The sequence below is a fragment of the Acanthaster planci genome, linkage group LG06, assembly GCF_054643075.1.
Source record: "Acanthaster planci isolate LZ-2023a linkage group LG06, COTS_SCS, whole genome shotgun sequence".
In the NCBI taxonomy this organism is placed as follows: Eukaryota; Metazoa; Echinodermata; class Asteroidea; order Valvatida; family Acanthasteridae; genus Acanthaster; species Acanthaster planci.
In genome coordinates, this window is record NC_141782.1 from 22,453,105 (window position 1) to 22,469,544 (window position 16,440).

At 37.8% G+C, this 16,440-nt stretch overlaps 1 protein-coding gene across 2 annotated transcripts in view; it reads right to left on the minus strand.

The window, feature by feature from the left end:
* The window catches only part of LOC110980125 (beta-1-syntrophin-like), a 31,293-nt gene extending 15,187 nt beyond the window's left edge, over positions 1 to 16,106 (minus strand). For both annotated transcript variants that reach the window (XM_022236481.2, XM_022236480.2), the window contains exon 1: positions 15,538 to 16,106. In XM_022236481.2, coding sequence (XP_022092173.1) covers positions 15,538 to 16,048 — 511 coding nt within the window. In that variant the 5' untranslated portion in view covers positions 16,049 to 16,106. The remainder of the gene's footprint in view (positions 1 to 15,537) is intronic.
* Between the last annotated feature and the right edge of the window lie 334 nt (positions 16,107 to 16,440).

Here is a 16,440-nt window from a genome sequence, read left to right on the forward strand (position 1 = left end):
AGATGTTTACAGAAAGCAGAAAGAGAAAGCCAAAAATTAGTGTGGGCAGAAAACCATATCAAATATTATGAAATTACTAAATTACATGTATAGTGAAATACTGACCAGTATCTATTAACTAAAATTGTTCATTGGAAACCTTTGTTTGTCAAGTGCTATAACAGGATTTTGTACTTATCGGCCGAGTTCGGGCGGCTTGTTCCCGTTTGTTCACCAACAGCTCGATTTGTTATTCGTGGGTCAGCCGCTCGAATGCCGGGAACAAACAACCGGTTATCGCTGACAGTTAGTGACAAGCAACATGCAACATGGCGGCGTCCATGTAGGCTACGTTTTTTGAGAGTTAATGTTTGGATGGGCTGAATTCTTTTCTATACAAACAGGAACATTCATTTCTGTGTTATGGAAAATAATTAATGTTAATTTTGCAAAACTTCCCATTGTCTATGGCTTTGGAAGCCATCTCTCTACTTTTTGCAGCTGTTCAAAAATCAAAATCTCACAAGTTTTCCGTGTGTTCCTGTAAAACCCTGACGAGGAGGTGGTGTGTGATCCTGTTCCGAGAACAGTGTTCTTGAGTCATGTTCCCGCCGTTCGAGCGCGAGAACAAGAATTCTGTGTCAAGAACAGGCCGCCCGAACTCAACCATCTTTTTCATGTGCATTTTAGCAATTAATACTTGCTCGCTGTTATCTACTGCAGCATTCTGTTATCCAGGGGAAATTGGCACCATGTGTGACATCGGAAATCTTCTGGGATTTCTAAACCTCTACCCAAGTATGAAATTTTTCAGTCTCCACAGCTTTATGGTCAATTTCTTTCTCTCCAAGTATCAATTAACAACAAAACATTACTGTGAGTGGCTGCAAAGAACCTCTCAGTGTTACCAACTCTCCTCAGTGCACATGAGCGCATGTGATGGAAGCTGAAATTTGAGACATTAGGAATACATTGTCATAGGAATGGGCTATCAAAATATTTTAGATAGAAGGTAACCAATGACCAGTACACATGTACATGTACATATATGTAATGTTCAAGGAAGCGGATTTAAAAAATATTTCTAATGAAATTTAAGAATTTGTACAATTTCTGAATTTTTTTTTTTCAATTTCAACATTCAAAAGTTTTAACCAACTGTGTTACATTATTTAGGGAAAAGTCATTTACAGAAGACCAAAGGTTTGCATTTACCACCGGTGCATGTGACATGTTCCATCCATATAGGTACATGAATATGTACTGGTCGTGCATTCAAGCCCACATAATGCTCCAACTCCGGTGCTGGACAGTGGTTGAATGACATTAACAAGGATCCTTGTTTTCAAATGTACATTAACTGTCGTTTTTGCCAGTTGAAAATGACAGTGATTGACAGTGATTACAGAGCACCCTTGTACAACTGCTTTTGATGGTAGAATTCTTCTCTCTGAGCAGGTAAGCTGGCTTATTCTAGAGGGCTTACCACATGCACTACATTGCATGTATATCCAACAAGAAAAACCACGACCACCGGCCCTGTACATCATGTACATGTAATTTAAATGTGGCAGATTAAGAAGTAGAAAAATTGGGCTAAATACAATGTAGGTGCTTCGAATATACGGTACTGTAATGCACCAAGTTGGCATTTTGCCAAATTTGGGCAAGTTGAGGTCACTGTTCTGAAGCCAACTTGGGGCAATGTCCAGATATAAATATCTTATTTTACTGTATGATAATTTCTGATGAATTTTTCTACATCAAGTCACAATTTGACCAAAAGGCAACACTGAACACTTGTCTAAATGAGATTTACTAGCGGTATTGTAATTGGAGTTATCACATGTAATGTTTCAGCAAGTATTACAACTGTACTGTACATGTAAGCAACTCCGATCTGTTCTAAACATGCAGTACTGTTACCAGGTGAGGCATTGCCTTGCCTTGGGCAAAAAGTTAATTTTCATGGAATTACAAGCACTGATAATGAAGGCAAGACACTGTGAGTTGTAAACATCAGACCAATAGGAATGTAAGCAAATTTAATCTGTTTTCAGCCAGACCCATTCAATCCTTTCAGAGATCACCAATACCACAGACAGGTAATCCCTTCCAAGTTCCAGAGTAGATGAATGGCCCTGACAAGCACTACAGAAATAAACAAAATCTGTCATTCAACAAGCTTGCCAGGGAGAAGCTTTAGAAACAGCATGCTATCAGGAACAGAACTGGCTTGCTGTGAGAAGACTTCCAAGGACGAAATTGGCTTTTTGCTCAGAGTCACCTTACAGAAGTCATGAAATGTTCTTCAAGGACATGTCCCAATCAAATACCTGAAGCATAAAAGTACCATAAAGAAACAAAAGGCTAATTTTTTCTACGTAACATTCTGGCTAGCAGCCTCCATGCAGCAAACTGTTTTGGCAAAAAAAAAATCCCCATTTGTTGCACAGAAATCTTGTTTTTCACCAGTCCTGGTACCGTATTGCTACATATATCTGCATGTACAACTTTACCGGTATAGTGAACAATATTCATGGCCTTATTCAAAAGATGGGTAACGACTTAAATTGGGGAAATGTGACTAGACCCATTTACATGAACTGCATACATGTACATGTACATACACCTGTACATGTACCGCTACATTTAAATCTGAGTTACAGTGCATATGCCTGATGTGTGAAAATTGTCTGTTCTGACAAAGGGAAAGAAATGTCATCTACTGTGTTGCATTCATTTGCTTTTTACCGGTGTGTATTCACAAGGCATTGCATTGGGGACAGCAAGTCTAGATGTATTGGCCGACAAGTATAATGTGTGGATTGAGGAGCAATGCACTCACATGCAGCACTCACAATAATGAATGCAGACACATGCACGCTTTATACACTCAGCAACGTCATACAGGTACCGGTAGATATTAACAGACATTGACCAAATGCATCCACACATGACATCCGCACACATATCCACAATATATTGACAATTTTATTTATAGGATCCAGGAAATGAATTTTTCTTAGAATCACTTTTTGTGTATCTTTGTACTCTTCTTCCATGTATGAAGACTGTTTGACATCTTTTTTGAGTTACGTGAACTGAGCAGTGCACTTTTTCGAACATTAAAAATTGACCAAGCATTTCTGGACAAGTGAGGGCACTTTTAGTTTGATGTAAATCCAGGAAGACATGGTTCAGGTTGCATGTTTTCATGTTCAATTTTCAAGAAAATGAAATCTGCCATAGCAATGGTTAAAAAATCTAGAATTTTTCTGTGCACAAATCAGTGCAACAATGAGATTCAATGCCTTGGATGACATCATAGTTCTGCTCATGAATACGCAAATATGCATTAGCATAAAAACCAAAAAAGCATCAAAATATGGGTTAAAATTGAAAACCTAAAATTTCAAATAAGGTTAATTGAAACCCAAAGATGCAATTTCAAGGGTTTTTAGTAAAATTTATAAAAATACTTCTATTTCCTGGTTCCTCTAAAGTAAAGTAAAATGATGGTCTTTGCCACAGAGTGGAAGTTACAATCCAGCTTGAATAATTGGCTTGTTTGTAGATCCAAGTGTGACCACTAAACAAATGGAATTGGCCAGTCTAGTGTACATGTACATGTACATATCTTTTAGTCAAAATGCCTCAGGAAATGAGCATACTGCAACAATAACCCCCACTCATACATGTACAGTACTAGTACATGTATGAGTGTACACGTTGGTGTACAAAGAGTGTTGGATGGAACAAAACACAAACAGGTACAAGATCAGCTCCTTTAATTATGGCCAGTTCATACATGTACTTCAGGCTAAAGCAAACAAAAATTCACCTTTATGATATCAGATGAAAAACATGTGTTTGTGTTCTGAATGCGTAAAAGTTAAACACATTTCAGCACAAGCAAATTTGCAACCAATGTTTCATGACGTCAAATTCACTTTCCTATTGCATTCGCCTGCAATATGAACCAGCCTTTAGTTTTGCACACCCACAATGGTACATGATACATGGTACATGATGCATGGTACATGTACATGATACATGGTACATGATACATGTACATGTAAGTAAGTGAGCGTTACACATCATACATACGTACATTTTTGAATGGATGATGGACATGCCACACAATGAATCTGCATTTAAAAGGCTTTCAGGAGAACTTTACGCCAACATGTACATGTAGACTGAAACAAGTTGAAAGCTACTACTGGTAGTATGGGGGTAATTCTCGAAATTACGGGTCCATTTTTTTCGTGTTCCTGTAACATCTCACATATGATTTTGTAAGTTCAGAACACATCTAATTTCCAAGAGTGATGAATTAATGCAAATTACCTGCCAAACAAATAGTAATAGTTTGAAATCAATTCCAGTGATATTTCCATGTCAAATAACAAAGGTCAGATGTAACAGAGACACAAAAATATCACACTTTTGGACCCCTAATTTCTGGAATTACCCATGGTACAGTACCAAAGATAGTACGTGTACCGCACACAATCAGTGTACCGGTACATGTAACTAACAACAGAATCACAAATACCAACGCCCTAAAAACAGTCGAATAAAAACAGAGCTGTAGTGTGATGCATCAAAACAGGCTTCTATTGCATGTTCCTGACGACTTTGGTTTTCAGTTTGCCTGATATGGAGGACTTCAACTCATGCTTTTGACGTCAATAGCAATCTTTATTTAGTGTATATGTTACCAACTTATGTATAAGTAATTAGAGAGTCGCTGTACCACCATCTGCCAACAATGATTGACATGCTTGCTAACAGCATCTGCTGTTCCTATGGCAACAATACATGCATTTACATCTATGAATCATGTACATACCGGTACATGTACATGTACACATGGAATGCACACCATGTACTCAATTTGATGGAACTGAGCATGTTCCCTTACAAAAATCATGTGCATCCAAAATTAACAGGAGTTGAATAAAGTAATCTTTGATGATGTGCTTTGCATCGGGGAGATGTTAATAATTTCATAACTGGTTTTGCCCTAACGCAGACATCCAACATCCTGTGATAAAATTCACAAGTTTACTCAGTTATGACTCGAACCCACGACCTCCTGCCAACTAGTGATGTTTTAACCACTTGACTGTCAAGACTGCTGGGGTCAGCTGGCCGGTCTGAGTCTTACATGTACATAATGTAGCAGCAGGTACCACAACCTACTGGTACATGTACCGTATCTTGTACATCTTTTTATGCATATATGTACATGTATATCAGTGTTATATTTAGGGCAAATTGAATAATCTTTGAACTTGTATTCACTTGAAACTATCTTTGCATGTGGGACTCCTCACAATTCCACACATAGATAAAAATATCTTAACTACATGTACTTACATGTACATGTACATGTGCAGCGAAACATTTTGCTTAGTGAAAAACAGGCTACCAGCTAAAATCCTGTTTGACACATGCTGATAATAACTGGTCCCTGGCAGTTTATCGCTAAGAACCTCAGTGCTAGACAATTGTTTCTGCATCCAATATCAATTTCTTGAAATAATGCTCATCAAATGTCACATCAGTCATTTGTAACAAAAAAAAAAGTCATTTCATTTTCAAAAACTTATTTATTTGTCTTTTGGAAGTAACATGTACGCTGAAGCCTAACCAAAGCCTACGGGCAACTTTATCTGCAAGGAACTGCATTGTGTGACATCATCCTGAGCAATTTCTCCTAATGACACTTGACATGAGGAGGTATTCCATTCAGCTATGCTTCCTTCATCTTAACTATGGAATGCCAGTTATTAAAGGCACAGTGTGACTCCTCCCCCCTGCCTCCCCCCCAAAGCCAGTTGTAGTAAGACACATTCCTGCATACTATTACCAGTCAATGATAGCCGTAGGCAGGAAATTTTGAACAGCTAACAACTCCATCATCACTTTATCAATTAGATATTACTGGTATTTTTAAACACCTTTTACTGTCACAGATACATGTATATAAGGGCATGCACTTCTTTACTCCACTTTGAACAGGTCAGTTGGCAATAATATGTATCTACTCAAGGATCTACACAATGTACACAAAGAACACGGTGATAAGATACATGTACACGTACCAGTGTACAAGTACATACATGAACCAATGCATGTAAATATGACCCTTTTTATCATATTTTTCATCATGTACATGAACAGGTGAACAGGTGTACAGTGTACATGTAGATCCATTTACACACCAGAGGTGCCCACCCCCCCGAAATGTGTATCATTGTGGAGACATGACTTTGTTTGTTCTCCAGTACTAAAACGATGTTTTCAAAATGCTCCCATTTCAACATGAATCACTCTCCTGGACTGAAATTTTGACGGAATGTGCCTTATATGAACCCCTTCAATTTGTGACAGACTCTTACACATTAAACATTTCTTCTTTTTGAGCATATCAGTACCAGTATCTGCATTTAAACTCAAGATCTTGAAGACAAACATGAGCCCATATGACCTGCTTAAAAACAAACAAATTCGAAGTTTGAACAAGTACCGGTCCCAATATGTATATGATAAAACAAAGAACAAACATCAGCTTAACAACATTTGAAAGAGCAGTAAGTATCAGTACATATCCTACACTGAAATGAATTTGACCCCATGCAAGTCCAGCGTAAGATCAAGAACACATAGTTCTTGAGCTCTAAATGCCTATAAGGTATCCTCATCCTTTGCAGTACATGCACATTGTCCTCAAAGGTGAAAGCAAACGGTACCCCAGTCTCTTAGCATGCTTTCAGAGCTTTGACACTCGACACTTTTCCACCTTGTTTGGAACCAACTCAGCAGCATCCCACGGAATGCTGTCCCTGGCAACTCTCTCATCCCGTTCATTACCACAGCGATGAATTCATCACTCGACCTCAAGCTAGGCAGTATTACATTACTCTCAGCAACCTTGCTTTAAACCAGGAGAGTAATATTATTATCACACCCCTGAGGTGAACCTGACCTGAAATGTGTCTCTGAATCACCCAAAGAATCTGAGGATTCTCTCACTGATGGTAGTCTAGGCAAACTGATGGTAGTCTAGGCAAACTGATGGTAGTCTAGGCAAACTAAGGAGACAGTGAAATGTTTGCAAGCAATTACATGTTCATAGACTCATTTCTGAGAATACAGAATTGAGGACATCAGTGGAATGCATTTGTGACCAGTGGTATGTGTGTAAACAATTGATCGTTTTTCAAGGAAAAATCTTTATGGTAAAAAACTGTACGGCATATTACATGTATTTCATAACCTAAGACAGTGTAGCCATTCCTATTGGTCAAGAGCTTGTCGTGTGGCCTGTCTTAAAGATTAATCACATTAGTAATTCACAATTTCAATTTTTTGAAATTTAGTTGTATTTACAACAATCTGCATGTAGTAGTTAGAAACTAAATACATGTAAAGAATGCTACCGACTTCAAAAGCACGAGTTGAAGTCCTCCTTCATATCAGGCAATCTGAAAACGAAAGTCGTCAGGGGCATCCAATAGAAGCTTGTTCTGATGACGTCACACTACGGCTCTGCAATTATTCAACTGTTTTGGGAGCAAACGTGCCTGCGTGTGAGAGCGAAGTGCTTGCTCACACTTAATGACTGACTCCAACGGTTTTAAAAGTGTGTAATATATCATATATTCATTACCAAATCATGTCTGTATTGCATCTGTATATTTTGCAATTTTGCCAAAACTTTTGAACGTTGTCTTTGAGTTTATAACAAATTTCCACAATCTGTCCGCCGGTGGGTGGGTCAATTCACTGGGATGTCACATCTTCTGTCCTGTATGAATTGGACGGTGGGTGTTTGATGACAATTGGTTTCAATTGTTAATTCCTTTAGTATTTAGGTGCTTCACATTTTACTCAGAATTTTTATTGCTAATTCCTCCTGGATTACCGTGTTTGCTATCTTCCTTTTGGTTTCTTGTTTTATCTTTTTTCTTGTTCTTGTGAGTAATTTCTTGAGTGTTTTATACTTTTGTATAATTTTTATTTTAACGTGTAATGTAATTTTTCTAAATTGTGTATTATGTAATTGCTTAATTTATTGCTGGTATTAACAAATATGCATTAGCATCATTTGAAATTTTAAAGATTTTAAAGATCGCTGTAAAAATCTATTTTGTTTTATGTTATTTTATTGCCAGTGGCAACTGAGTTGAAGGCCCTTAGGTCACAGTTATGCCAAATAAAAAATCATAATAATAATATGTGCCACTTTTATTAGACTTGGCTCTTCCAAATTGGATTCAATACGAGAAAAGTTAGCATCGTTGGAGTTGGTCTTTAACTGTGAATCAAAAGAGATCGAACAGCAAGAGCGATTAGGAATTGCTTTCCATCAACACTGCTGATCAACACTGGATCGTATGATAAAGTTGAACTGTCCCAATTTCAACTGGGGTTACAAGGTCCTTATAAATTTCAGGCAGATGGCCGTGGTCATTTGCCGAGAATGACATCTAACTTACTACACCCATTTTTTTCAGTTGTGGGTAACAATGACCAATTCCCTGTTAAATAACCATTTTACGTCAAAGCTAAAGCAAGGTCTTGCTGAGTACCACCTTAACCGTAATGGCCAAGCATATTGTTTGGCTTACACTACTCAGTACTACGAAATACTAAGTAGTAGTCTGAGCCTGAAGGATCTAGTGCTACATATTGCTACTTCTGGCTAGGTTACTTCCATTAAAGCCATGCATTCAGTGCCACAGCACTGCATGATACATTGTCTTATCTTGTCTTAACAATAAAGTCATGTCCTCTTACAAACGACAGGGCTGAATGCTACATTTTACTCCCCTGGTACAATAAGTGCAGTACATGTATGCACCACGGAAGCGCCAATCTCCATTTTAAGGAGGTGGTTTACCGATTCTTGCAAGAGGAACATACCAGTACATGTAGATGTACATGTAACTAGAGGAAGTATTTGAAAATAGAAACTTGTTGAATAAAATTGTTAGAAATCTACTTTTCTTAAAACTTATTTTGACTTTGCAAACGTTCATTTAAGACCAGTTAAGAAGCATTAATGCTAACAATGTCCTCTGCACGTGGCTTGGGCATTATTAATATCCATCCTCTACGGTAGATCTCATCTTAAATGAACGTTTAATACAGGTAAGCATACTTATTCCCTTAGAAAACTGGGGACGTGTATGCAGGCACTTAAATATTTTATTCGGAATGTTTGAGTCTAAATTCAGATGAACATCCCTTGTGAGCACTCTGCAGCAACCACAAGTAAGAAGACGGAGACATTGTGTCGGCCATAAGTAGGCCATGTACATGTAGATTTGTTGAGTACTTGGTATACATGTAGCATATGTACATGTACATGTACATTGTAACAGTGCAAATTCACACAGTTATCTTGAGCTACACTTGCATTTTTTGACATACCGGTACCTTGATTTGTTTTCTTTCAAATTCCTTGTTCCTTGAGGTAAAATGTGACTCTGCCAAACCCATAAAATTTTCACTCTTGTCACAAGGCTATGGAATGGTTGGCATACACGTTCTGATAAAAATCATCCCACAAATGGGATTTCATTTTATCAACCAATCCTCCAAGGTATTGAAACCTCCTGTTAGATACCACATTATGAGAACCTGTAAATATTGCTTAGAATAACACACAATCACGCAAAATAAAAGTGAAATATATTACCTTATTGGCAATAACCATATATCTTCTAATGAGACTACATGTATTGTTTAAAACATGCTTGACGTTGGTTCACCATGTTTCAGCCCTCATCAAATTACGGAAGCCTCAATAAAGTTCAATCATAACCTCCCGCCAAGATTTTGAGGACAAATCCTTTTGACACAAATACCTTTCTCATTATCTACCTGTACCAGTATAAACAGTACAGCATGCATTCTGGGAATATTTGGATGTAAAATGAGGATAATTCCAATGTTTGAACAAAGATACAATGAGCAATGAAAGTACCTGGCACAGTAGCCAACAGGTACAGTACAGTACATGTACCGGGTACATGTACCGGTAGTTTATTAGTGTTTGATTTACCAGTGAAATTAGCATTTTCAAACTGGTAATTTTTAACAATACCGGTATGCATACATGTATGTACAGGTGCATAATTTGTACAATACACATATACATGTACATTTAAGAGATCCACTCTCAGATTGCGCAGTGCCAATATTTTTGGTTTCAGGACTGTATAATAAGAAGCATGCGAGTGCACACTTGGTACATACATGTACATGTACATGCGCAGGTGAAATATGAACACATTGGTTCAACATCGCAATGCTCAGCTAAGATTCTGGTTGCCATGTATCAACACATGTAGGAGAAACAGCTTTGAAGATCTCTGCCAGGTGCTGTATTCAAAAACAACTTCATGTCCATGTACACGTAATACACCAAAGACAATACAATGTATTTGGGTTAACAGAATGTATGCGCTGTCTGGTTACTGAAATATCATGTACATGTATACATGTCTTTACCGATATCGCAAATAATTTTGCTGATGTGTGATGTACTGGCACATGTACCGTACCCCTCCCCTATATACAAATGTACCAATTCTGAGTTGACTCTATGTTCACACTGCTCATTACTGAGACTAAACAGAGTATAGGCCTACATGTACAAGGTCCAGATTTTTAATGCAGGTTCCATTTACATAAATTAGGCAAGTCTACCAGTATGAACAGCTTGGATCCTATGCCTAAATGATTACAATTTACATATATACATGGTCACACCCACATCATAGATGTACATGTACATGTATGTCAGCTTCAAACTTGCTATGATTCCAAGCTTTATACACAGACTCAGCATGGAAATTTAGTTTATATGTACGGGTACATGTACATAGTTTGACAAGCATGAAGCAGTTTTGAAAATCACAGCAAGATGATTGGTGCTTGTGCATGTAACTTGTTGGGTAAAGCTCATTGGTTCATTAAAATTCTATCATTAGTTGTTTAGCCATTTACAGGTTGATGCTGGTGGGAAGTACATGTAGTTTGCTCCTCAATAAAGCTGCAATGGTTGTAGTTTACAATTTACAATCTCTCTGAGAGGACATCAGCCTGACATTTTGATCCTTGGACGTAATGTGCCATGAGATTAACGTAGAAAGTCAATTAACTCAATCATATAAAGTGTAGCAAAACAGAGCCAATCATGTGGAATGGATGACATTTGAAACGCAGAGCCAGGAACTTAGGAAACAGTTCCTGGATGATGTTTACATTAATGATTAAGGTTTTATTTCTATGACATTATAGCAAAGCACTGAGGTAATATTTTCACTCCGTCTTGAGCCCCAAAGAGTGCACGTCTGTACGCGCATACAGTATACATGTACCCGGTGCATGTACCGGTACATACATGTACCTTACATGTATACATGCACATACCCGGTACCGTACATGAACAATACATAATGACACAGAAATTGATGTACAATTGTATAAAACACCCAAGAAGGTTTTGCTAGAGTTCATATCTTCCAGATGCACTTTATAGAGGAACTGAACCGTATACATGTACATGTGGTGCTGAAACAGGAATCCTGGTTTGATAAATGTTTAATTGTTGACAGACCTACCGGTAAAAGAAGAAAACTGAGTAATGTTATAAGAAAAAAGTCAAATCACTACATCATTAAAAAGAGGGCAATTAGTGAAATGTACAAGTACACACACGTGTGTACAGTGTGCACCCACACCTAATGAGTGCTTATGTGTTAAGTGTTCAGTTTCTAACTGGAGGAAATTCTGAATGAAGAAACAATTAGACTTCCATTGAGTACTTCCATCCACTTACAGGGCAAGCATAATGAATTGACATGAATTTCAAACACAGTGACTCTCATTCCGACAGATGGTTGGACCATGTGTTAGACACGTTATCACATGTGACCATGTGTTGGCGCTGAGGATGGAAGAGAAAATGAAATAATTGACCAGAAATTTACAGGAAAGTATTTACTGAGCAGAAGGCACTCTAGTTTTGTGCATGTACACGGAAGTGCATGTACCGGTATGTAGGATAAACCTTATGAAAATCTTGCATTTTCACAGAACTTAAATTTACTGGCCTTGTGGGAAAAAGAGATATGATATGCGCTACTGAGGAAAAATAAATTAGAGCTACCGGTACAATTTCGAATTTCCCAGATTACATGTAGTTCAAGAGGCCATTGTACACACACAATGAGTATATGTACATGAACATCCAATCATAACAGCAGAAAAATCACATCCCAAATGCACACAAGCTTCTCCTGTCTGTAATGAAGTTAAACAAATTTTGGGGATGAAAATGTTCAGTTGTGTTAACTTTCTTCACACAGTTAAACCAAACATAAAAAAAATCCAATACCACACATGTGGAACCCCCCACACTCACCCACTCATGTGTTTGTGTACAGGTTTTGTTACATTCTGTAAATACTTTGAGAATGCTCCATGACCTGACCCAGTGACATTTTCCCAGGGTTATTTGAATAACCTTTGACCCACAGATCGGACTAATACAAAGAAACTCTGATCAAACACTGCATACTGGTACATGTATACATACACAATAGGGGCAGCTTGACACAGGAAAGCTATTTCATGTGACCAAACTGAGTGAAGAGACTCATGTGACAGGATCTTGGCTGTATTTACATGTAAAAGTAATTCACATATTTATATACATGTACCAAATGTGAGGGCAGAAAGTTCATTCCTCCAATCGACAAATTTTGTTGGACTTTGTAAGATATAGAATTTACTAGGGCGTACATGTCAAGTAAATTCTATTATTGATACAAATGTACAACAAACGTGACTGAAGTGCCCTGGGTGCTTGTTGTTTTAGGAGACCAGTAAATTCTCCCATCTTTGCAGGTCAACAATCTACCAAACCCTCTTCTATAAAAATCTTTCATTATCACCACCTTTAACTCCTGAGGAATTTTGTTCCTCTGTAAAAGAAAAGCAAACTTCTTTCATACTCCAGTCTTTTGTGCTAACTTCCTTTGCAACAAACTCATCTGCCCCCTTGCAGGTTATTCTCACCATCAATGAATGGGTTAGTATGTGCACAGGTGAAGAGCTGTTGACAAAGTCAACACTATGAACAGCTTTAGGTAACAGTTATTTGCAAATTGAATTAAAGATACCTTAAAAACTTATCACAGACAAAAATGAGAAGGGAGATTCATAAGATACCGGTTGTACAATGTACAGTGTATTTCTTTGAAAACAGTTTTAACATGGCCATAACTGCTAACTAATATAACAACCAAATAATTGTATTTCTGAATATCTGAATGCGAAACATGTACATGTACCAGTACCACAGCAGATGTTACATGTATGTCAGAAGCACATGTATGCTGAGTTTGAATACTGGCTCAACGATCCCTGTTTCATGTCTAATATTCAGCAAAGCTGACCAATTTCTTTGTAAGATGAGCCCTGAAGATCACATATATGTACGTGTAAGTGATTTGCCACACATCCAGATTTCATGACATTTTAATGTTCTGCGTCTCCGCATACATGGCAGTCGGGCACACCATAGGCACACACATCAGTTTCTTGGCCTAGTCATGTTCCCAGGGGGTCCTAGAACTGGACGTCTTCCCATGACTTTCTCCCTACCTTCCGGGCAAATTCAAGCACCCCTACCGTACTGGTACTAACTACAAAACCAGTAGAGAAGTTCTAACATAACATTTCGATTAAAGTGCAGCATTCTGAATGTGTTGACAGAGAAGTTAAATATTGGAACAACACTGAAAACAAGGCATTGTATTCTCTCCAGTGTACACTGATGTCTCACTGTGGGAAACAAATGTAAAAATACATTAACCTGTGGGGACGTTCTCTTCTGAAAGAGCATCTGGCCTCCACAATTCAAGTGTTTAAAATTTGATCTACTTCCTCCAACAATTTTACTTTTTCCCAAGCTGAGAAGACTCATTTTCAATGAAAACACATGTTGAGGTGGAACTTGTTATGTCTGGTAGAAATGTATGAGGTGGCCAGACAGCCAAAATTTGAAAATGAAAAAACAACGGAAGAAAGAAGCCCCATGCCCTTCACTCTTTGTGTAGACATCACAGTGACTTGACAGTTCATGTACTGAACCAATGATTACCACATCCTCTTGTGACTCCTACAATATTCAAACTCCACTGCACAACTTTTTAAACTTCAACACCACTGAGTTCATACATGTACTGTGGAATGTTAAGAGTTTTAATGGGCACCCTTACTCCTCTTGAAAATTGGTAGACCCTAAGATTACTAAACTGGTATCAAATGACAGCCATAAATTCCTGAGATCAGACATTTTTACAACTTCAATCACATTGCCAGAGTATATGTACCACTTCTGTCTGTATTTCATTGAGATAATTGTGCAGGTGATGGATTTAGATTTGGGTAATGGACAGAACAAAAACAGTAGACAACAGTAGACATGATCAGGATAAGCAAGGCCAGGAGATATGCCATTTGTAGTTATACTTTGAGCAATTAGAGAGACAAGTTTACATTGCTAGAGCTACATGTACTGTACACAAGTTTGTAGATCATCATGAATAATGTGTAAGCCTACACAGCTTCAGACGCTTCTTCCAACAAGCTTTCATTTTACCAAGTTTTTTGTCTCTTCTACATTTTTGCTTCACTCAATATTTTAACTTCATACAAGATGAGCATAAGTCTAGAATCACCTCAAAAGTCACGGGAATTCCTTTTAAATAACCATGGTAACTGACAGATTGAGAGATTTTGGGGAGGAATTTGCTAGAAAATGTAAAATTCTTACTTATGTTGGCAGAAGAATTCTTACTTATTGTAACACACAGTGTCCTAAAAGTAAGGACTGCCATTCTTCTGAAGTGAATATTTTTGTAAGTCAATATTTAAACTCCATCAACAAGACAAAACTTTCACAACAGTTGAAACAATCCATATTACAGAGCAGATGTAGGCCAAATTAAATACTTTTAAGAGCTGGCTTCCATATTGTCTTCACAATATATGTATCATGTGGAAAATGAAGTGAAGGTGTTGATGATGATAATAAATGAATATTTAATTAACTTCAAAAAGCCAGTCTTCACTAAAGCATCGGTATTCGCACAATGTTCAATACATTGCCTAAATTTTACAATTTACAGAAAGAGTTCCATACAGACAACACTTGTTGCCCCATGTGCACAAACCTGTAAGACTTGTCTGAAAAAAACTAAGAGTTTTATAAGTAAATGTTTCAGAATTTTGTTAGTTAAATTTCATTTTTAGGACATATTGTCACTTACTGACAGCTGTTAACATTTGAAGGGAAATTTTGTGTTGCCTGTAAGATATGGAACTCTTTCCCAATCTACATATTTCACAAGCTGTGCAACAAGACTGGTGAAAACTTACTGTCATGACTGTAGTGTTAATTTTCTATATCTGAATGAACTAATTAGTAATCACCAAAATCTTATTAAAACAACATTCACTCACCTTCGAGAATCACCTCTTTGCCGGCTTTCTTGAGCGCTCGTACAGCTTCATCGTGTGTAGCGTCACGCAAGTCTTCTCCGTTGACGGACAAAATAGCATCTCCAACGTAAAGACTTTCTGTGTGATCTGCCGCCAAACCTTTGAATATTTTACTGATGATAATGGGCATTTTGTTCTCTTTTCCTCCTTTAATGCTGACTCCCAAGCCTCCCACTTCATGTTTGATGACTTTCACGATGCGTTTTTGGTTGGCAATTGCGTCAGGAATTGTGTCGGGCCCATGCACACCGTGCAAGTAGTCAGAATGGCGGAGTGAATCGTTCTTGCTCGGGTTGTTGTTCTGCTCTGTGAGGCCCGTTCCTCCGCCGTTTGAGACGCCATTTGGTTCATATCCGTCCTCTAAACTTATTGTCAATGTTTCTTCTTCAAGAGTAGCTAAGATCCGGCACCATTGGTCCCTTGCAAGTACCTCTAGAAGTCCAGATTTTGCAACGCCAGCGGCTGCCATCATGCCGTCAAGATTCTTGACACGATGTTTTCCTCGATTCGCCGAGACCCTCGTTTGCAATGTTTGTATAATTTCCTACGACATGTACGAGCATCGGATTTTGTCCTCAAGCTAAGTATAAAACCAATAAATATACATATAGATTCGCATTGGTCTGGTACCCTGATTGCTATCTCGTGCATGACATGAAAATGAACATGGTAATATATTTTCATGGAAGGAGGGATGTGACTAAATCGCAAAATTTGAATCATTTCTGCATTTCGGTTTGTTTTAGCTTCGGCTGATTTGATTTAAAGTTTACTTAGGAAATATGGCTTAGTATAAGCCCGCATCTTACAACTGAAGTATCCAAATATTGATAGCATTCATTTAAAGAAACATAAATTGTCCAT